This window comes from Plutella xylostella, chromosome 10 (genome assembly GCF_932276165.1).
Source record: "Plutella xylostella chromosome 10, ilPluXylo3.1, whole genome shotgun sequence".
Taxonomy (NCBI): domain Eukaryota; kingdom Metazoa; phylum Arthropoda; class Insecta; order Lepidoptera; family Plutellidae; genus Plutella; species Plutella xylostella.
Window position 1 is genome coordinate 950,106 of NC_063990.1, and position 23,562 is coordinate 973,667.

At 36.0% G+C, this 23,562-nt stretch overlaps 1 protein-coding gene across 13 annotated transcripts in view; it reads left to right on the top strand.

Moving 5' to 3' along the window:
- Window positions 1-23,562, top strand: part of LOC105382920 (disintegrin and metalloproteinase domain-containing protein 11) — a 388,227-nt gene that overhangs the window by 286,970 nt on the left and 77,695 nt on the right. For all 13 annotated transcript variants that reach the window (XM_048623425.1, XM_048623415.1, XM_048623418.1 and 10 more), the window contains 2 exons: window positions 7,605-7,674; window positions 18,981-19,127. In XM_048623425.1, the coding sequence (XP_048479382.1) occupies window positions 7,605-7,674; window positions 18,981-19,127 (217 nt within the window). The remainder of the gene's footprint in view (window positions 1-7,604; window positions 7,675-18,980; window positions 19,128-23,562) is intronic.

Below are 23,562 nucleotides of genomic sequence, written 5' to 3' on the forward strand. Positions count from 1 at the left end.
CGGAATACCTCTATATTAATATCTCGCTCGCTAGCTAGCTGGCGGTGTCGGCTGTGTTTTATGATAATATAATCACTCGTAAGGTTAGCCAAAGAAGTACCTACTTTATCAAGAAGGGATATTCATCGTAGTAGCGAAATTGTAGAGCATAAAAATTATGAAAGTTTAAAATCATATAACAGTACCTACTTCACTAACATCGATTGCTAACCAAAATAATATTTATCTGGATTTATATTTAAATTTCGTTCGCGGTTATGTCAATAATGATATACACCGCCCGGAAATAAGGTGGTCGCCTGTGTATTTAACTACCTATAATAATATAGTGCTGGTATATTATGCAGGGTGGTTATTTGTACATACATACAGTGCTCCAAAATTGATTATGCGCATAGAAATCTTTGACAGATCGGTTGTTTTCGATTATGTGGCACATGATATTGACTCCTATTTCTTTCGAACAAGGTGCAAAATGCAAGTGTTTTTTTAAGGCTTTTACGATTTAATGATTCGGGTGTGAAGATCTGCATGTGCACTATTAATTTTGCACAAGTGTACATACAGACAGACAGACATACATAATAATATGCTCACTCCTAAGGGTGGCTCACAAGCAAGCGAGCCACCCGCTTTTTGCTATACATTTATTTGTACGTGAAAGGCCGCGAGCCTTATAAATACATTTTTGATTGAGTGTAATGCACTTAGGGCCAGTTTTTTGATCCGTAGCTAACGTTACCATTAAGCAAAATTGGCAACCATTAGTTAAAAACCAACAAAATTTGTATGCATGCTTGACACTTGACTAAAAGGGAAAGTTGACTACGGATAAAAAAAACCCGCCTTACGGGTACACATCTAATCTATAATGTAGTTAATTTTGTTTCTTCAAAATATTCTGTTTGCTTAATTGCGCTAAACGTAGCTGCTTCACTGCCGAATGAGTACAATTTGGACGCTAAATTAAGCGCTTATCTCGCTACGTTAATATCTACGCTTCATTGCCCTAATAAGTTTAAAGGCATGCGCGATTTATATTGAATATCATTATCTACAGTGGTTCATTTTTTGCGTGCTGGGGCCTTATCACGAAATGAAGTAACATTTTCGAAATAATTAGTGTCAAATTCAATACAATTTGAATCCGAAAATCGTTGTCAAAACAAGCGAGCGATAGGTGGTCTAAACTACTGGCATTATATGTATGATGAACAACGCGGACTCGGGTATGTTTAAACCTTATTTTGTTTATCTTCTTGCATTGTATACGTAGCTATGATCGTAGAAATACGTCTAAAACATGTAATAAACATACAATGAGTCAAGTTCTTAAACAAGTTATCTCTGGTCAAGTTATATAAATAAAAGATAGGAGAGCGTAAAACGTTATTTCATAAAATAACGCCAAAAGTTTCAATATAAAAAATATTAAATATGTTGTAACATTATAGTATCGTGTATCGTTTTTCAACTTTATAATTACGATAGAAGGACATCTTATATACCGCTGTTTACTTTTTTCTTAAAATTTAACATAAATGTCCCAAATTATTATTCTGAGTAACATTCTACAAAGATCAACGTTCGGAAACCTGATAGTGATGTGTCAATAAATGCGAAGTTTGATACCAGCCGTGTTTGAGTTGGCGCGCCCGTAATGGTGCAGTGTTTGCCTTGTCTCTGGTGTTAAGGTGAGTCGGGGCAAGCGCGCCTACGGGGTAAGAGCGCCCCCCCCTATTATCTCAAAAACTACTGATGTGGGACTCTTAACGACATCTTACATCCATGGAACAAATCAAATGAAGTTCCGGGTTTAAATCACAGATGGCTCTGCTTGCTCTAATTTGAGATAATGGACATTCTATTTTTAGTGTCATTTTAACATCAATTACGAGATGAGCACGTGTTACAAATCCATTAAAATCTCAGAAAATCATCAGTGTTTGGGGAAACTAATAAGGTGAGTGTATAATTTAAAAGATTTCCTTTAAATCCTTACTTGTATTTTTCTTTTTAGTAGCGAAATTAATAATTTTCTAGCCAATTATAAATCTTAACCTAAAAATTTTCGAGAGGGGTAAGTGCGCCTGAGTACTAGGACCAGCCATTTTTATATGGCGCATTTGCCCCAAGGCAGGGGTTACCAACCATAAGGTGGCCGATTATTTCCAAAATTGCCTTTGATATCTTTTTTTATTTACACAATTAGTACAATACATGATTAATACAATACGGGTTACAATGCTGATTACGGGTGTTTATTTGGTCTTTTTTAAAACATATAGGTATATTTTGAATTAAGTAAACGAAGACTGATATTCGACTGACTAACTATTAAGTTCTAGGTACTAAGAAAAAATGTTTAAGTTTTGTTAAATTTGTTTGTGAAAATTTTGTACGTTTTGTTTTAAGTAAATTTTGGTTTGTTAAATATACAGTAATTCATACCATTTTATGCCTGTTGATTAAAATACAATAATTAATACAATACGGGTTACAATACTGATTACGGGTTAGAATACTGATTACAGGTGTTTATTTTGTCTTTTCTAAAACCTATATAATTTGAATTAAGTAAGCGAAGACTGCTATTCGACTGAATATAACTATTAAGTTCTAGGTAATAAGAAAAAATGTTTAAGTTTTGTTAAATTTGTTTATGAAAATTTTGTACGTTTTGTTTTTATGCTAATAAATATAATTATAGCCTGAAATTAAAGTTTTTTAAATTTGTGTGTGAAAATTTTGTACGTTTTGTTTTAAGTAAATTTTGGTATGTTAAATATACAGTAATTCATACCATTTTATGCCTGTTGATTAAAATACAATAATTAGTACAATATATGATTAATACAATACGAGTTACAATACTGATTACGGGTTACAATACTGATTACAGGTGTTTATATTGTCTTTTCTAAAACATATATAATTTGAATTAAGTAAGCGAAGACTGCTATTCGACTGAATATCTATTAAGTACTAGGTAATAAGAAAAAATGTTTAAGTTTTGTTAAATTTGTTTATGAAAATTTTGTACGTTTTGTTTTTATGCTAATAAATATAATTATAGCCTGAAATTAAAGTTTTTTTTTCCTATTACTGTGATTTGTCATAATTTATGCCAGTATAAAATTTCATCTACACATACATTAAAGTTTTTATCAAAATTCAAAAAGCTACCCACCTATGATTGTTGAGAACCCCTGACTCGAAAGATATGGCGCACTTGCCCCGAATTTCATTTGATGGCCGTAACTTATTTTGTATTGCCATTTTCAAAAATAACCCAAAAGTATTGTGTTTTTTTGTTGACGTTCTTTCAAGTAAATTTGGTGTTTTTCTGCTAAGCATTACTTTTGGCGGTTTATTTTGTGTAGGCGCACTTGCCCCATTTTCAGAGGCAAGTGCGCCTATCTCCATGTTTTTAAAAAACTAGCATTATATCCTAAATTTATCAGTATATTCACTTAATCAACGTAACATTATTATCTCAAATAACCAAAGATTGTAAATTTTATAAATTTACATGTTTAGGTCAGTAAATAGAGAAGATATATTGAGTTGAATTCATCTATGAAAAAACTATGGCGCGCTTGCCCCGACTCACCTTATGTAAAATGTATTTTGGAAAGCTATTGCTATAGGGATTGATATAATATTTAAGGAAGATTCGTGTAATTTTCTTTCTGGCCTTGTCACAGCGGTTTGTGTGTTTGTAACGCATACAATCAAAAACTTTTAATCTAATTTAAAATTAAATACAGCCATTTTAATTCCTTTCTATAACTCTTAATGGCTCAAATATTAGGATTTTATAATAGGTACTGTCTATATTTTAAGTATATCCCTGACTAATTTATTTTATTATGATATTAAAATTTATAATCTTGAAAATTTAAGGTAAATCATTTAAAGTCGGTATTATTATCACAAAACTAAATAAATAATAACACACCAAAATAAAATAAAAGATTGTACCTACGCAATTTATGTACCAACATACAAATCGCAGCTCTGTTAGTAAACTATGTTCGATATGACGTCACAGGGCCTCCATGCTTACCCCTCATTGGCTGGCGGCGTCACACGTCACAAATATTTGAATTCTGATTGGTTGAGCTCGATTTCGGAGAATTTACATTTCACATTAATACTATTAAGCTTATTACGAAGCTTTTATCAATTTAGTTAGTGATTGATGCATAATATTTCCCGGTATCTATAATATAATAGAAACCGCAGCGTTTGATACGTATTCGGGAAATCTCGATGTAACAGCAAAATAGCTACGTGGGGTTTAGTTATTATTAGGTTGGCAGCCATGAACGTTCAACAGGCTGCTTACTAAGAAATAGGTATTTACCCCACTATGTATTTTGGAGTATACACAGCAAAATAAATATATTTCTACAATATAGTAAAAAAACTGACATTTTTAAATGCTGAATAATAATTTGTGTCTATAGGTGCTATTACTCTTGCGAAATAAATAAGGTTTAGTAAAAAAAATACTTTGGTTATATTCCTGGAAACGCCGTACATAAATCTTAACCCTCCCTACAGAGTATTCCGACCTCATCTTAAAAGTATCAACAAGCCAAAGAAATATGTTCTCGGCTCCATAAATAAATAAAATGATCGGTGATCGATGCAAGAAAGCCTCTGGGAGAGTTATGAGGCAGTAGAGGCGGGCGGGACTCATGTGACCGCAAAAGTAAGGGTTGAGTTCTTAGCCTTTAGCAAAAACTACTAAGTATAACCCGGATATGTAAAGTAGGTAGCCGGATGTTTCAATAGTGCTTTTTGTACTTTATTATTTAATGCATTGTTATGGTAGTGCTAACCTGTTAGAAACAAAAAAAAACACACCTTGGCGTTTATTATATTATGAATAGATATGCATATTTCACATTGACTATTCAATAAGGAAGGACCTGAACAATTCCTCACTTCAGAGACTCTCCTACTCTCGTTAAAAGGTATGCATCAGACTTGGTAATGCTCTGATTATCATATTAGGCAGAACCCGGCCGAGAATTAATATGCATTCGTGTACGTAGATGCGTGATTATAATTACGTGTAGCCGAGCGAACATTTAGCGTCGTATGTTTCTCAGTAGGAGGCAAGGTTCATTCGCTGGAGACTGGGAGTATTATACGTACGAAATACAAATCTATTTATAAGTTTTTTTAATGTGAGTCACAAACGTGCCATTAGGTTTTTATACGAACAAATAGGTACATATGTATGAAAGGAATCAAGGAACATGCTTAGTGCCTCGAAAAATTATATTATAGAACGTTGCCCCTACACATGTGACGTTACCTCTTAGAACTCTATTTTACGACCCCGAATCGTGGCTAATACATTGCGATGTCTCCGGTTGAGGTTCGTGTAATAAATCAGTGAGGAAGTGGGAATTTTCCCGGGACGCCTGTAACCGTGAACTAATTCCAGTTATTACTAAACTTGAATCGTAAACAAGGAGGTACTTCGTGAAGGCCCGTGGCGCCGATCACACCAGAGTCCACAGTTTTGGCCCACGAAAGTCTCAGATAAATAAAATGTACCTTTTTTTATTAACATCAATGTAAAGCAGCACTAGTTGATTTCATAAAATGACAAGCACCATTATTTTGCTGCCTTAATATAATTACAAAGTCAAGTTCACAAAACAGTTATTCGTTCCTTTATCGAATATAACTTTGAAAAGGTCTCACTCAACGTTGTAAAATATTAACTGTAATTATATGACTCGCGCAAAAGTTAGCCAACTTTATACAACCAAAAACCCATTCAGTTTTATTATTATAGAGAGCTGGGATGGCGCCGTTGAGATAGGCGTTTGAAACGAGCTTTAAGAGACTGCAATATCTTTTATCGATTGAGAGACGCTGCGGACACTCAAGAACAAAAGACTGTCGATGGCCATTCTCGCCGCAGCGCAGAGTGCGATGATGCAATATCACTCAGCGGCGCGGGTTCAAGCTGCAGGGGTCAGTGGGTTTAGCACCACAAGTTTGAATTTGTGCTCAAAGGTGTGCAAAACACGGCTGGAAACTTGGACTTCTGATTGCTTTCGGAAACTTGGATAGGGTTTCGTTTTGAAATCGTTATTCTGGTCAGGTGGTGAACGGGGCGTCTTTTGTAAAACGGCCCAGTTAATATTCGAAAAGTACAAAGTTTTCCGTTTTAAGTGACAGGTTTAGCGCTGAGCTACCCCAATAATGGAGATTAAGGATCTTTTAAACGCAACCTTGACATTATCGAGCCAGACCCTATCAGGCTCGCGGGAGTCTGAAATTACTTTGAATTTATACAGTCACCTGTACAAATTTAAATAGGGACAAAGAATTTTCACAATCTAAGAACAGGGTCAGTGTAATATTTTAAGCTACAGCGGAGAACTGCGGTAGATTCAGTGCCTTATTTAAATCAGATGTTGAGACGTTACCATTAAAAGTGATAAACTGTTGTGGCCCTTAGCCGGCTGCCGTAAATTATTCCAGTACAGGAAAAGTGCTTGAAGTGTCCTCAGGCGAGTCTTCACCTTTATTTCGCCTTTCGTCGGTGTTTCGCCATTTTGCTGGATATTTTGCACGTTCTGTGTTTTCGGAACAAAAACAGTTTTGTAATTCTTGGAGGTAGTAATTTAAAATATGTCTGTATTCTTGCAAAATGTGTACAGGAAGCGGCATGGGACATATAATTCTGAACAAAATATGTCACCCATTACAATATGTACATACCACTAATTTTCTACCACCCTATGCATAGAAGAATCCTTTATCCAATTCAACATTCAGAACTCTTACATAAAATAAAATAAAAAGTCAGTCACATTTAGGTAAAACCAGTTAAAATTAAAACAAAACCCATAATAAACAAGTAGCGGTCACAAATTCAGTCATCATGAAACTGATTCTTGGCGGGCTTAGATTAACAATATAATACGTACAAAATGGTGTGTCACATACAAAAACAAAGCAAAAAACTGACCGTATTTTGTTTACTGTCAAACCATTGTGCAACCTAATGACAACCATTGTATCAATGAATAAAGTGGTAGAAGTGGGGTCTTATATTTGTCGTGACGTTTCTTTTGCACTGACACTCCATCTTACTCGTATATTTTTTATCTAAGTTGACGGGTCTTTGATGTAAGACTTGAGGCCAACCGGGAGAGGGGAAAGGAAAAAGGATGTGTTTTAGAACTTTTTTTCCTGTTCCCTGGTTTTGATTAAATTGTGCCTTATTTGACGATGACAACAAGCCTTGGATTAATTGTGATTAAAGCTTTTTATTGCCTGAAAGCCATTTCTTTATTCAAACTAGTAAGTACCTAAAGTAGAAAGAAGAGATAAACTCTTACGGCGACAATTTTATGTACACCGGGACAATTTTATCTTTTTAAACAAAACACTCACACCTTCAACTTACATGTTCTTACTTTATCCGGTGCAGGTATAAAGGTAGACCTATGCCTAAAGGCCAAGCTTATTGGCATTCTGTTAATGTTCCCACTTTTATGAAAAAACTATTTTTTTTTCTTTTTTTGTCCTATACGCTTGTGCTGACGGTATTCCTTTGTTTACAGGCAACTTTTGGCGCCCAACCTGCGCCAGACGCACTTCCTCGCCAACGGGGCCGAGAGTCAAGTGCGGCAGGTGAGTGACCCCGATCGTCATTTTTTTTTTTCAGCAGCATCCCCTCTATTCTCAAAATTTTTATGTGTTTGATTCCGTTGATATACTACCTACCTCACTAGCAATGAAAAAGTTCCACCAGCCATTGACGTTACATATTATTATGTCACTAGAACTTTTTCATTGCTCGGGTGTGGAGTTTTTTTAATAACTTATATTAGAATTTAGAGAAAATACATATTTAGGTAATTGCGTTATTTAAAAATTTATAAACGCAACCTAAAACTCTTTAATCCAAGTGTCAAGAAAGAAAGCCTATCTGGTTTAATGGCATTTTTATATAGCTAATAAATAAATGTACTGTCATCACGACCCATTACGTCCCCACTGCTGGGGCACGGGTCTCCTTCCAATGAAGGAAGGGTTTAGGCCTAGTCCACCACGCTAGCCTAGTGCGGGTTGGTAGACTCCCAACACAAGCAAGCTTGTGCTGAGAGAGTTGTCGGGTAAGTGGGCAACCCGACTGTCTGATGTTTTCAAGCCGCCCGAAGGCCTCTGACTAGGCTTAACGACTGCTGCCGAAACAGCAACCGGGACCCACGGCTTAACGTGCCGTCCTAAGCACGGAAGCGTCCAGAAAAGCACCACTTGAAATTGGTCACCCATCCAATGGCTGACCGTGTCAGTTGTTGCTTAACCTCAACGATCAGTTACGATCACTGAGGCCCGCTCGACAACGGACGCTTCAAATGTACTGTTTTATAAATAAATAAAATAAATATATTTTCTTCAGTACACTCAGTCGAAACCAACGATAGCTATTTATACTCAAATAACTCCCAAACTAACACTGAGATAAAACCATGTTTATGTAACATGATAAGATAATCACATAACACTGTAAAGTTACCTACTCGTTTAAAATACTCCATATATTTTTTCACAATTTGCATCTTCCCACTTTTCTTAGCGATTTATTCGTAAAGTTTTAATCGCTGCAGTAGAACCTCAGTAGAACCTAGTAGCAACTTGAAGATTAATAGTTCTGGAATAAGAATTGTTGTTCCTTTGCTTAAGCCATTAAAACTTGCGTATACTCACGCCCGCTCTGATCGCTCCTGTTTTTTATGTGCTACTTTAAACGGTTTCTTTTTACGATCTTCATTTTTTACTATCTAATCAGCCGTTATAAACTTCGCGCAGAACTAAATGCACCATTCTTTATCTAAACAAACCATCATTATTTAAAATACACAATTAAAACATAAATATTTTACTAAACACAACAGTAACTGGCAGCCCGCGCAACTATTGAAAACTCAATTCGAAATTCAAAAAAGGAAAAAAAACAAATGCATTCGCAGAATCCCCGCGACGCTCCTCGATTGTCAACCGTCGAAAACTAGGATTTGAATTTGGAATTCAGCTGTTTGTGGCGTTCGCTTTTATTGGCGCTTCTCTGGGAGGTGAGGGACGTGATTCGAGCGCTGTGATTGGTGGATCGCACGATGCCTTTCACGTAAATGTTTGAAATTGAAATTCGGTCTTCTAGACATAAGCTGTTTCTATATAGATTTTTTAGACCCTGTTTCAATACATAATTATTTACTGCCTCTTGTATGTTTTTACACTTTTAAGATAAAACATAGTTTTTTTAAAAATAAACGTAATTCAGAATTTAAGAAATTTATTTGTGTGTTAGTTATTAATTTATTTATTAATTTGTGCCTTTTAGGACAAAAATAGACTGCAATAAACGAAATACCTTTTTTGATAAATATTTATTGATTTATTTTATGTTAGGAAAACTTACAGCACAATTTAAAGGTATAACAATAGAATGAGCAGTATAAGGCCTTTTACAAGTTTCCACTGATAGATAATCTATAATATGCTATAAACAGTGCACTTGCCCACAAAAAAGTATATAATATTTACTTATAGAGTCGTAGCAATAAATATACCAGCAAAATAAAAGCAAATGTTTCTCTGTCTCTATCAACGCGCTACGCGCTGTCGTAGCATCGTGCTACGTCGTCGTAGCATCGTGCTACGTCGTCGTAGCATCGCGCTACGGCGTCGTAGCTTCGCGCTACGGCGTCGTAGCATCGCGCTACGGCGTTGTAGCATCAAACTACGGCGTTGTAGCATCGCGCTACGTCGTCGTAGCATTGCGCTACGGCGTCGTAGCATCGCGCTAAGTCGTCGTAGCATCGCGCTACGTCGTCGTAGCAACTGCTTCGGAAACCGATATCTGATCGTATCAATGATAAATCAGAGGTACCATATTAAAATTCAATACCTTATACCAAAATTTGGTTCAGGTTATACAAACTTATCATATATTTATTTCCAACAGTTCGTCTGTTATGAAAGGAAACGGATATGGAGGATTTGTCCGACCGCGGCATTCTTCAAAGGGGGGCTTTGTACGAGCGTAGAGTACGGCCTCAGCGATGAAAATATCAGCTGAAGGATTCCAGTTTCAGTGATATGAAATTCAGTTGTATGATAGTATGTTTTCAGTAAAAACAAAAATGAAAAGGAACGCTGTTTGTTTTTATGCTTACTTTTTATTAGTATTTGTTGCTGTCCTATGATTTTTTATTTGTTGAGGATGTGTTTTTGTTTTTGATGGTATTTGATTTCTTTATATATTTTTTGTTTTAAGACGCAACTCTGTGTTTGTATATACTATCGTAAAAAACAAAACTAATGACAACAAATTTTTCAAAAAAATACTCACTGATTATGATGTATGGTATACTTTAGAAAAATTCAACACCCTGTACAAAGAAACAGGGCGTTACCGGAACCAAAAAATATGATATCCGCCTCACGCCAATCCACATTAAAATCTCGATCAAAGCTAAACAACGGCGCCTTAAGACTTTTTCAACAATAAAAAGTATAAGTAATCAATCAGCTTTTTTTGTTTATCGGTACTTCCGCAGGGGAAGCGAGGGGGGTCGGAGGGCGGGGGGCTATTAGGCTCGCAGATGGAATAACAAACAGGGGAGCGATTCTCACCCGCACGCATTAAAAGTCGAACGGAAATGTTGAATGAGGCATGAAGTTTATTGTGTAATTCTTACTAGAATTGAAACACATCAGATAATTTTGTATTAGGTAGATAAAAAGATAGAATATTATATGTTTGTAGAAAAAAAAAGCGGACGTTAAAAAATGTACCTAAGTATTTTAAATTTTGCATAGTCTCTGTGACCTTTGTAATTTTTTTCTTAATTTTGTAGTATAAATGCTCTGTGTAACCATGTTTTTTGTGTGTGTTAAGTTTTTAATGTGTATTGTGGATTTTTAAAACTAAAATGCCTTTAAATATTAATGGAAACTTTATTGGAAAAAGTACTACTTATGTATTTAACTTTAATGCATCCATCTGCTCTGTATGTTTCCTTAACAATAATAAAATAAAACAAAATAATAAAATAAGTATATACTAACACATAGGTGCAAAAATGCGGAACAAGCTGTCAGAACATCCTTTAAGTGGAAGAATATTTATGATCAAAAACAAAATGCCAAATTATCAAATTTAACAATAGCAATTTTAAAATTACCTAAATTTTAACGATGACGTAACCAAACAACAATCTGCTTCTTTACGAGAAGCAAGATGAAGATGTCAGTCAGACAGACAGAGAAGAAAAAAAGATTAAACATCGCAGAAGCGACAGCTTGCGGTTCAGAGGAAGCAATTAAACAACACTCAAGGCAGGGCCCGGTTTAATTAAAGTTGCTCAGCGGCGGGTAAATACAGGCAGTCGCACGGGCAGAATTGATCTCGGTATCAATGCCGCTCTGTAGCTGTGTCGCGTCTGCGGAGGATCACTAATCTTTGGTTAGACTCATTTGTTTTTGCAACATCGTATCGGTAGCCTCCCGTTTGTAGGTACCTACTTTAACTTTGTCTTCATTAAGAAATGTTAAACTACGCAAAAAAATATGCTAAAAGTGCCATAAACATCTTATTTTTCGCGTAATCTTTTTTGATAACAACACTTGGCATTATTCGGTTCGTGAAACCCCAAACTCCTTTAACTCCGCAATTCCGGCACTTCCAAGATTTCCTTATTCACTTAATGCCGTTTTACATCCAACCAGATCCCTTTACTATGAAAACATTTTATATTTAAGCCGTAATTACTCTTGTGCTTTTCAAATTGCGATAGGGTGGAGTTTATTTAGTGATCATTCTAAAAACAGATCAATGAACTCTACATATTCAAGATTGGTTACAGAGACTGCTTTTAGAAAGGTCACTAATAAAATTTGAACAGCTGCCGATATCACAAGGTTTGTCGATGTAGAGCAGTAGGTTAATCGGCTGGACTCTTCAAAATACACCAAATATTTCATTAGGTCGTTTCTGTTATCTTTCTTATTTGGAAATAAGGAAATTGCGATTTAAAATATTGATAAATGAATGTGCTCAGTGAGACCGGAAATAGCTTTGTTGTGTTTGAAAATGTTTTAATCTCCCTCGTACAATGGAGCCATCAGGGAACCGTCTCAAACAGAAACAATCTCGTTTCAACAAAGCGATAGGCAAAAAAGGAAAAGGTATGACATTTCCGAACGTAATACAACATAAAAGTCAGTTTATCACATTGAATTTCCGATAACAAGGAAAAGGATTAACATTTCGCACTGGCAGCTACAAGGGCGGACGAAACGGTCCAGAAAATCGTATATCTCGCTCTTTCTGTATGCAAACTGGCGAGACAAAAGCGATTGGAGGCTCGTTTGAATGTCGTAAAACTGTATCGAGGTGGTGTGGAGCTCGCAAATATGCTGTAACTGCACTTGACACGGCGTTCCGAGTCGTGCCAGACGTTCGGAATCCGTTTTTGTAACCGCTCGCTGGCTGTTTAGAGTTCGTGACTGTTGCACGTAACGGCTTAAAACTTTGTAATGTCCTACTCCACTCGAACTGATTCAGAAGTGCTAAGTAAATTTGAAAGCGAATTATTCTGTGACAGCTCTCCTAATAGGCTTACATTAGTAATCTAATAATGACAGACAGAAACTTTCGTTTAGCTTTTTAATGAACTAATTTGAAGCCGTTTTTATCCGTTTATGTAGAGCATGTTCTTTTGACGAGCCTTTACTTGCTCATTACAGGAAAACTCTGTCAGCGAAATTAAACGGCGCGCTACCAGGCTCGCATGTTCAAATAGGAGTCTTTTGTAAATTAGAACTGCGAGACAGTTATGTCGTTCTTTTACGCTTATATACATATACCTTATATTAGGTTTCTATTTTGTAAAGGGATAGAAAACAGAATAATAATTCATTACCCTTGCTAGTATACTTTTTTATGAGTTGTGTTTATGTTGTGTGATCAATACACAGATTATAGGTATATACGGACCAAAAAGAATTTACATTATAAGTACCTGATAGTTATTTCAGGAAAGGAGTAGAGTTTATTAATTTTTACTTATATATTTTCACAGAGCCGACCTGCTCATAATAAAATGGCCGTGGTCAAATGCAGCATTGCTCTGAAATACGAGTAATTTAAAACGCTGGTTATAAGAGTACAAATAAAAGGACAGCGGTTCATTCCCAAATTGCGGAGTTCAATAACGCATGATAAAATATTGTAAATAAAATACAAATACCTTTTTTTACGGTCTCTCCAAATTTATTCTTCAACACATGTTTCAATAATTTGCATCGCAAACGCCGACGGTGTAACTCACGCAAGTATGACAAAAAACGTAATTCAGAATAACTCAATTTTCACCGATAAGCGCCTAGCCTGCTGCCGAAATCAATTCCAAACTCCGCCCAAATTCTGATAACTTCTAAACTTGATAACACCCTGGTACGTGAGGGGAGATAGGTATAATTTGGTTTCATTATTTATATATAATACGTATTAATTACGATACGATATTGGAATGATTTTTAATGACTCAATAAAAAAAACTGTACCAATGCATTACCTACGTGCGAATTGAAAAAATATATATTATCGTATGTTATAAGTACATTTTATTATTTTACACTGTGTATTTTATTTTAATGATAACAAACTACATAAATATCCTCGAACGCCAAGGAAATTTCTACTAAAAGCAACTGTGAGACATCCCCATTAATTAACGTTACACAGAATCTGTTAGCTACGTTGCAAAACACACCTTGCACGTTTTTAATTAATGACTATATTTCGGTGTCCGCGTACGACGATCTGTCATGTCGCAGACTAAACGATTTTAGTGTAAACCACACCGAGTGTCCTAGGAGGGTGTAACTTGTCTCCCCTTGATCTGTCCTCTATTCTATTCTATTCTATTCTCTGTGGGGGTGTAAGTGCCTGCACCTGGCTCTCTCGAGTGGAACCTTTGTGCATATCCCCAAGGTCTAAACTGCCTTCCTAAGCTTGGACCATTTCCCACCACGCTGGTCCACTGCGGGTTGGTGGGTTCACATATCTAGACGTGCTAAATCTAGATATGCAGGTTTCCTCACGATGTTTTCCTTCACCGTAAGAGCGATGTAATACATTGTACTTAAGTTAAAAGAACTCATTGGTACATGTCAGCGCCGGGATTCGAACCCGCATCTCTTGATTGAGAAGCGGGCGCTTACCCGACTGAGCTACCACCGCTCTATCTGTCCTCATGATTACTCTGTACTTTTCTGTACCAGTTGTCCCCGCTATTTGGCCCTTTAAGGTCGATAATGACTACTACCTTTTATGGGCTACATTTTGTTGAATGTTCAACACATATTTTCTTGGGTTTTGTAATTTATATTCTTGTGTAAATATATTTTATTTGAGGCGTATAAGGAACACAATCGAAAACAGATTTCAATATGAACGTAATCGCTAAAGTTGCGTTAATTACGCAACTTAAGTAATAGCGTATCTTTAGCGTGGACTGGTACGTTTTTGAGTCGCAAAAAATTGGCATTCGCTAAGTGAAAATTTCATTTAAGAATCTAATTATTCTTAGGTAATTTAAAACTCGGGGTCCAATAGCTGTGCGGAGAGAGACAAACCGTGAAAAATAAATTTTGTACTTGGAACACGTAGCCGTTTCATTTTTCAAGCTCGAGATGGGACGATATGAAATTTCTTGCCTCGGTTACCTTGCTTATTGTATTTTGAACCTTGTTAGTTGCGGAATTAACTAAAATTTCCATTGAGAAGCAGGACAGGGGATTATTGCTTAGCTGAAAGATAGAATTTTCTTTTTTTGTTCGTGTTTATTTTTGCTGCCAGTATTATATTTCTTTCTTGGGAGCAATCAGGAGCTGTACCTCTCACTGCGAGGAATTGTGTCGGACTGATAGGATCGGTGTGACAGACAGCCTTTTAGATCCGGAAACAACAATCAGCCAATACAATTCCATGACTCTGACAGTGCACGGATATGACTGGCTGATATTACTTGCTACTGAATAAGATGAGAAAGGACTGTAGGTTTTATGTACCTTTCTTGTAAAAAGAAACGGCTGGTATTAATTTAAGAACTTCCTTAGTTTAATCAAAAAATCTTTCTGCTCCTCTATGTTCCAAGAATAAATCCAGATTAAAAATATATGTTTTTACCACTGGCTCCGTATTCTAAGACGCGGGGCACTTAAACCCGTCACTTCAGCTCTGATAAATGGCCCGCGGGCCGCCGCCTAAAATTGTTAAGATATAAAATTATTAGCGGTTACTTTTTTTATATTTTTCCCGCGCGCTATTGGCTCAGACACTTTTTGCGTCACGCCATTGGATTAGACATCGATTAATCCTGGCGTTTGTAACGAAGGCAGTATGACGTTTGGTTTCGTAGCTGCGCGTGACGTCATGACGTGGGGCGTGGTTAAATCAATTTGTTAAATTTGTGCTTTTGAAAACAACATAATTATAATGGGAAACACCCAAATAGACTACGCTGAAATTTAAACCGAATTTTAGGTTTGTTAGCCAGTTTGGTAATAATCTTACGTTTCTTTTAAATACCTCTAAGTTATTAATTTCATAAAATAATAGTTAATATACTTATGTAGGTATTGTCAGTACATCTGTTATTTCATAACCATAACACAAAATGCAACAATTTTAAAAAGAAAACTTTCTGTTTTAAATTTAGGATGTCAGTTTATGTTACTGTTTAAAATGTGCATTCCACGCAAGCTGCGTCGCGCTACATCAGCACTTCTAGACTGGTGGTTCTGACGTCACACCCTGAGTTTTGTGACGTTAATTGCTTTTCTGACGGTTTTATGCATTACTAGCTGTGCCCGCGAGCTTCGCTTCGACTTAAAAAGTTTTCCCGTGGGAATTCTGGGATTAAAAGTAGCCTATGTTCTTTCCCAGGGTCTATACTATATGTATGCCAAATTTCATTCAAATCCGTTCAGTAGTTTTTGCGTGAAAGAGTAACAGACAGACAGACAGACAGACACAGTCACTTTCACATTTATAATATTAGTTAGGATTGACTTAGCACCCGTTTCATAATCTACAACTACATGAAGTAGCGAAGTATTGCAACCGAAATAAAATACTTAAGTAATTAATTTAGATTTCCTTTTGTCTTTTTTAAGCCTACTTGTTTTCCTACTGCTGTGAAAAGACCTAGTTACCTTTTTTCTTCCACACCCTTTGATCGTGTAAAACTTCAGCTCAATCATTGGCTATAGTAAACGTCTGAAACGCAAATAGTTTTAGTAGGTACAATTCCTCATAATTTTTGCAAAAGTTCACCTTTAACATCTAATTTAATACTCGTTTCACACTTTCCTTTCTCCACCTCTTTCAAAGTGTAATGGCAAGCGCTGTCAGTTTTGACACAAATTGCTTCTCAACGGGGCTTCCGGAAACTCCCAATCATATTAGGTTGGAAACCCCTGGAACACTTGCAAATTGGACCTGTAATTATGAAGTAAGGGGTTGTTAGGGACACCTTTGTAAGGGATATTTTTATCATTAAGGATTGGAAATTATTAATGTAAATTTTGGATTGGAAAAAAAGATTCACCTTTTAAGGACAGGTAAAGATGACGCTGTTCTTGTTCAATTCATCTCCAGCATTTATAAACCCTTAGTATACAATACCTACATATTTTATAATTGAACGTTAGTTACTGCGTAATAGTAACTAATCCTCAGTAACACAAATTTAAAACAGGTCATGACATACAGGGTGGAAAAAAAATCTTATAATCTGCTAAGTCTTTGGTTTTTTTCTCTCTTTAACTAAGTATAATATAATATATAATTCAGCTCATTGTACCGTCCAGACTACCAGAAACTCAGAAAGTCCGGTGACGCGGCATTAAGTTGCGTGAAACTTGCGCCGGCCAGCGGAGTTAGGACACGGAGTTGCAGCGGAGTTAGGACTCCGTGTTGTTAGTGATTCCGGGAATCTTGGGTCAGCTAGTAGGCTGTAACTAATAGGGCTGTCACTTTGAGTTTGACAGGAGTCGTCAATGAATTGAACTGTCATTTTGAGTTTGACAGCCGTCAATGTTATACTGTTAAGCTAAGGGTTTTTTAATTTATTTTCAACCGATATAGGTACGTATATAGGACAATCACAGCAACATTTCAATTATTTTTTACAAGCAGATTGTAAACTTTTATGCTACAACTAATATAAAAATAATGTACAATGTGAAACTTAATTACGCTACCACCGTTTTCTAACATTAAACCTTATACTAAGTATACCTACTTATATAAATTATATCGAACCACCTGCTCTAACTACAGGGTGTGTACGAAACTTCGCCCATCACCGGCCGCGGCGTCAATGTCACGTATTTCATTAAAGATACAGCCACCAATCAAATGCTTCCGCTAACTTTGCCCTCGATACCCATTGGCTGTTCCCTGCGTATTGTCCAACTGAGTTATTGCGTACCACTGCCATGACCATAACTATGTAATACAATGAAATAAGATAGATGTGGGAAGAACTATGGATTGTATTGGAATTGCGTTTCAAATATTGTAAAAAAGAAACTAAATTATAATTAAAAAATAACACACCTTCAAACGGTATCGGGCGCATAATGCTGGATAATTTATAACATACACAAACATACAGACACTTTAAACTTATACCACCCCTATTTTTACATCCAGGTTTAAAAAAGTAGCAGTTTGTAGTGATCAGATACTGCTGATTAAGATTGACACCTAGAAGACACTATAGTTTGAGCTAACTGTATTGGCATATTGAATTTCGTCGTCGAAGTAAGTAATTTGGGGAGTTTGTGTTTTCGGACAAGTTAGTGAGTTGCGGATATTAGCTATTGCGACAAACGCAGGATAGGCGGTTTTTCTTATGCTTAAATAAAACAAAAAAATATACTCTGTTTTATTATTATTTTAATTTATTTAGCTTTAGTAATTAAGAATCATTTACATGAGAAAATCTTAATATATACTATCTTAATATATAATATATACTAAATACCATACCGAAATTATTGTTCGTACACTTAAATTAATTAAAACATTGAATACTCTTACGGATAACCTTACGGAATTCTGCACAATACTCGGTAAAATTTTGACAATACTCGTAATTAGATGCCGAGAGAATTCCGTTGTCACTGTTTCTGGGTGCAAATACCTACTTTTTTTGTAATAAGACACCAATTCTGATTTATTTTCAAATTCAACCAATGTAGAGTTTCCAAATTTGAAAGTTGAAAGCGATCCCGCGTTATTTTCACATTTATTTCCGAGTATCAATTAAACTTTGGGAAGGGATGAATCGGAAAATTTTGAACATTTGTTAATTTCAGATTTATTCAATACTCTCTCGAACTTATAATTAGGTTTTTATCTTTTTCCGCCTCCCGCTCTCAGTTTATGCTTTGTTAATTAATTCCAAGTTCGAGATTTATTTTGCGATGTATGTATTTTTTTTATACATGCATTGTAATAATTTTTTATACATGCATTGTATATATTATGCTCACGACTATAACTAACTAACCCCCAAAGGGGTAGTCAGAGATGACTCGCAAGCGACGACTAGCTAGGTCTACAATTATAATCTTATTTATCACTCTAATCATCAACAAATCTTAACACCCCTGTAATTACGCAACTAACCGACCGCCACAATTCCATCCCTACTCGTTCCTCACTCCCCTTATTGGTCAATTACACCTAACGAGTACAGTGGCGAGTCAGTGTCCTCGGTCGCGCACTCGGTCACTTGCTAGGCGTTCATTGGTCGAGGATCGGCTGAGGATACTGTCTCACCACTGTACTCATTAGGTGTAATCGACCCATTACACCTCGACCAGTCTAAACCTCAACCTCTACCCTGCAGGAGATCGAGCACTGCTACTACCACGGCACAGTGAAGGACTACCCGGGGGCCTCCGCAGCCTTCCACACGTGCAACGGGGTCTCGGGGGTCATCCACATCGGCAACGAGACCTTCGTGATACACCCCTTCTACGGCGGCGATCTTTCGGTCAGTCACTCGGCTAAGTAGTTCTAAGTTTCAGGATACTCGTTTCAACTTCGGTTATCACCACCGAACGTTTGCATCGAATATCAGATTTGACAGGCCAGCAACGCTGATTATAGATTGTTAATTGCTTATGTTCGGTGATGGTAACCCTACTGAAGTATTAAATGCAAAAAAAGTGAAAAAATTGCCTTATTGTATGACGAATGTAAATACATAATTCTTAGTTAACTTCCCCACATTTGAAAAGTACGCGGCAAACTCACTTTGTTTTCATATAAATTTATTGAAGAATGGTTTGTTTTTAACTTCTAACAGGTTTTGGTAAAAACTTTGTTTTGAAATTTCCTATGCGTACTTATAAAAAATTCAAAGGCCTGCACCAATGACCGCGATCACGCAAAGTTAACGAGCTATCACTAATAAGATTTTTAACTTTCCGACAGGTTTAGGTTAAAACTTTTTTTCTCCATCGCCAATCTTGGAAGACGTCAATATTTTACAGAAATCTTTTTATTAAAAGTTTCCTACATAATGGCGTTATTGTAGGAGATTCCATTCAGAGTGTTCTTTATACTTGTCGATATCGCAAATGGAGTGGAAAGCCGATTGTCACGGTTTATTACTGGTGCGCCGCGCGTGACGTCATCGCCTTGTACACGTGGGTTTTAAATATAAATATAATTATCAACTAGGTCAGTGTGGGACCCGTGCCGTGGCATTAACAACCTTCGTGCATACACTTGAATCATACTTTCTGGCAACGTGGTATGAAGTACTCCCATTTTTTTGTTTAATTTTATTAATTTTGGATGTAAGGATAAATTTAGAACTCAAGGATACAAACAGATAGTAGTGTTCATCTCCATTGAGTACTATAGCATGTACTAGGTACTATTAAATACTAACACAATTGTTTTCATTAGTCAATACCAAAGAGGTACTTGAAAATCAGTGAAATTTAACGAAATAAATACATAAATACGTACGTAAAGTACCTATAACACGTTTAACTTATTTCATTCAACAGAAGTAGGTCAATTTTGTTAACCCAATTTCGTGATCTTTGCCTTTTCCCCAAATCTTTACATCGATTTAAATATCCAATTAGTCAGCCCACTAGTAACGTGATTTTATATCCACCCCTACACAGGTAGATGAGGTGTATTTTTGTGTGCTAGTAATCTATTTTCATTTTAAGTACTTACTTAAATAACTTTACCAATGCAAAATAGATAAAAAGAAAGTAAGTAATATTTAATTATATTCATAGTATTATGCTGAGTCAGAACCCTTTTGCTAACATGATAAATACACATGTTGCTTTTCTATCTGCATGTCTTATAATAATGTTTTGTGTTTATGTAATCTAAAAAATTAATTTTAGAAATCTTGCTATGTAACCTGTGTATGTGTTGTGTTAAGTAAATAAATAACTTATCTATCTATCTATCTATCTAAGAATCTTTACTCACAAATCTAGCAGTTAAGTTTACTTTTTAAATAAAACTACATTTACTCTCGTCGATTTCGGAAACTCCTTATTTGGCTCATCTTGAGTATGTATATCGCCTATTTGTTCGCCATACTTTCGCCTAGGAAAATAAAACTACATCTCTAGCATATAGCCGAGCAAAGGCCAGTTGAACTTTTCTTTGTCAATTTGTTATTTTCATAGAACTTCAGCAATTTTCATGTGAATGTGCCCCAAAGGACATAGATCATTGCACGCTGTAAAGTCTAAAGTGAAGCAGACAGGGTTGCCAAGCATCTCAAGTGTGCAATCGGTATCATAAGATAAATTAGTTTTTAGTATGACAAAACAATAAGGTGGAACCATGGAAGTAATATACTTCCATGGGTTGAACCAAACTTTAAACGTAATTTAGTCGCCTGTCAAACGTCTGTCAGTACAAAATGAATTTAAAATTTGTCTATAATATTAGTATTGAAATACGTCTAGAGTTTGGTTAAACCCTTAATTTTTTAAGGCCCGGGTCGTAGTAGATACGTAGGTGTGTAACAGCAACATGTGTAGTATAAGTTTTTGCCGCGCAAAACCGATTTTTTCACCAACCCTACACAGGGGTAAACTTAATTATGGGTGACATGGGACTAAAATATAGTGGCGCCAACTAGCGGGGATTACGCGAAATTACCTCAACGACGAGCCTCGCTGATTTATCGCACATGCGAAAAAGCTTATGTTAACATCGCCTATGTGGCATCTGGTCATAATAAATAACCGTATACAGAATGCTGCAAAACATTTTCCACGAAATTCTAAAAGTCGTCCGCCATCAAACTGCTATTTAATAGTTTAGCAGGCCTATTATTTGTTGAATTAAGTAATATTAATTATTAAAATAAATTTTTCAAAAAATAATTAACGTGGTTCAGAATCCTTGGATCACTCCATTTCGGCTTACTAAAACACTCTGTAGCTATGTTGTACATACATAGCTACAGAGTGTTTTAGTAAGCCGAAGCTAGTTTTGAAGAAATGACAAATATACGGAACTCTTTTTATGCAATTAGGAATAATTCAGTTTGTTATCATAATGATTAGGAAGGATTCAGAAAACCCATAATGACAGACAGCAATAGATGTAATTTCGTTTAAATGTTTGGTGCAAACCAACCTAACAGATCTGTCCCAGCTGTAATACTGACTAACTCTTCTGACATCACTCTACCATACAATTTGTAGCACACTCGTCAACGCAAGTGCTTAGACAAATTACGTGACGCGACAAGCCACTAGCCAATCAGAGCCAAGTGACACGTGACAGGAAGATCAACATCAGCACGTGATTGGTCCGACTGTATTCACGTCACCGGTGCATCCGTCTAGATCAGTACCTATATAGATTACTTGGGACAAGTTGGACTTTACCGCTGATGTAAGATGGTTGAACGCTGTCTATCTACTGTTTGATGTACTTACACATAACAATTTTATTTTTATAATATGTACACTCGAGTGCGATGAAATAATTTCTGCTGTGATTGGCGTTTCATTGCTTCTGAGTATATTAAGCTGATTAAAATCCAAGACCCGCGTACAAATATCTCCATTATAAACCAATACATGCCCGGCCGGGAACCAAACCCGGTACCTTCGGCATAGCAGTCAAGGCCCTTAACCACTACACCATTAGGTCGTCAAGTAAGAATTTTCTCTCTAAAAAGGGTCGACTATTCATAACGCGTCGTAGATTTATTTGCATCGTCACAAATTTGTCGGCAAACGACAGCCTGTTTATAACAGAAATAAGACGCACTTACAGCGCTGATGGCGAATTACTGTGTCACTTTTCCTCACTTTAGTGAAATGGTATGTTTATTTTAGCGTAGCGCTTTTATGGTGATATTAGAGTCGACATTAGGGCGGCTAATAAATTGGTGCTCAGTAGAACATTTAGCAGACGAACTGTATGAGAGTTAATCAAAAGATGTGTATGATGTATGATGTTTATGTATGATGTTATGATGTATGATGTTATGATGTATGATGTATGATGTATGCTGATATGTGCTTATGTATGATGTTTAGCTAGTGCTTTTTGTATCTCAGTGTAGTCACAATAAATTGTTATATGGAAGATATTATAAATGCCACATTTTCCACAACCACCATCAATTTACAAATATAACATTTTAAAAAAACAGAGAAATTTCACGGCTCTCTACCGATTAGTGTCTAATTCTAAAGCAATGAAGATGCAATTACACAAATTCTAATAACTATAATTATCACTCACACTCCTCCTTAATTGCGTGAATTACGTCATATTACCCGCGTGACTATTCAATAAATAATTATTAGGAAGCCGGTTCCAACTCGCTTAATTAGTAGAATGTAAGTAGAACTTAATTATAGGTTAAGTACATACGGGATACTAATGCTAAAAGCTAAAACGAAATGTGCCTCTATGATAAATCTAGGAGCGTGTTTGGGACGTAGGTACGTGTAGTAATTAGTGTCAAATTCAATACAATTTGAATCCGAAAATCGTTGGCCTGGACTATAATATGTATGTGGGATTACAGGCTTCGTGATTCCGTGACGTCATGTACTCTATGACTAAGGGCCACTTGCAGAAACATATTAAATCTAGATTTAGTGTCAAATTTTATATGGACTGACGTTTCTTAAATCGAGATTTGACACTAAATCTAGATTTAATATGTTTCTGCAAGTGGCCCATAATATATTGTTATGTTTATAGATGTGAAATTTCCTTTTCAACCCCAGACATGAGATTTCAGCTTCAGTGGGTCGGCTGAAGCGCTGACAGTCAGTCATTTCGTCGAAGCCAAAAAGGAGGGTACAATTTTGGTTTAATGTATTTCTCTTTGATGTGTCCGTCACGCTGGAAATCCCAGAAAGACATAAATAATTATATTGAACGTGCAATAAAGCATTATACACTTA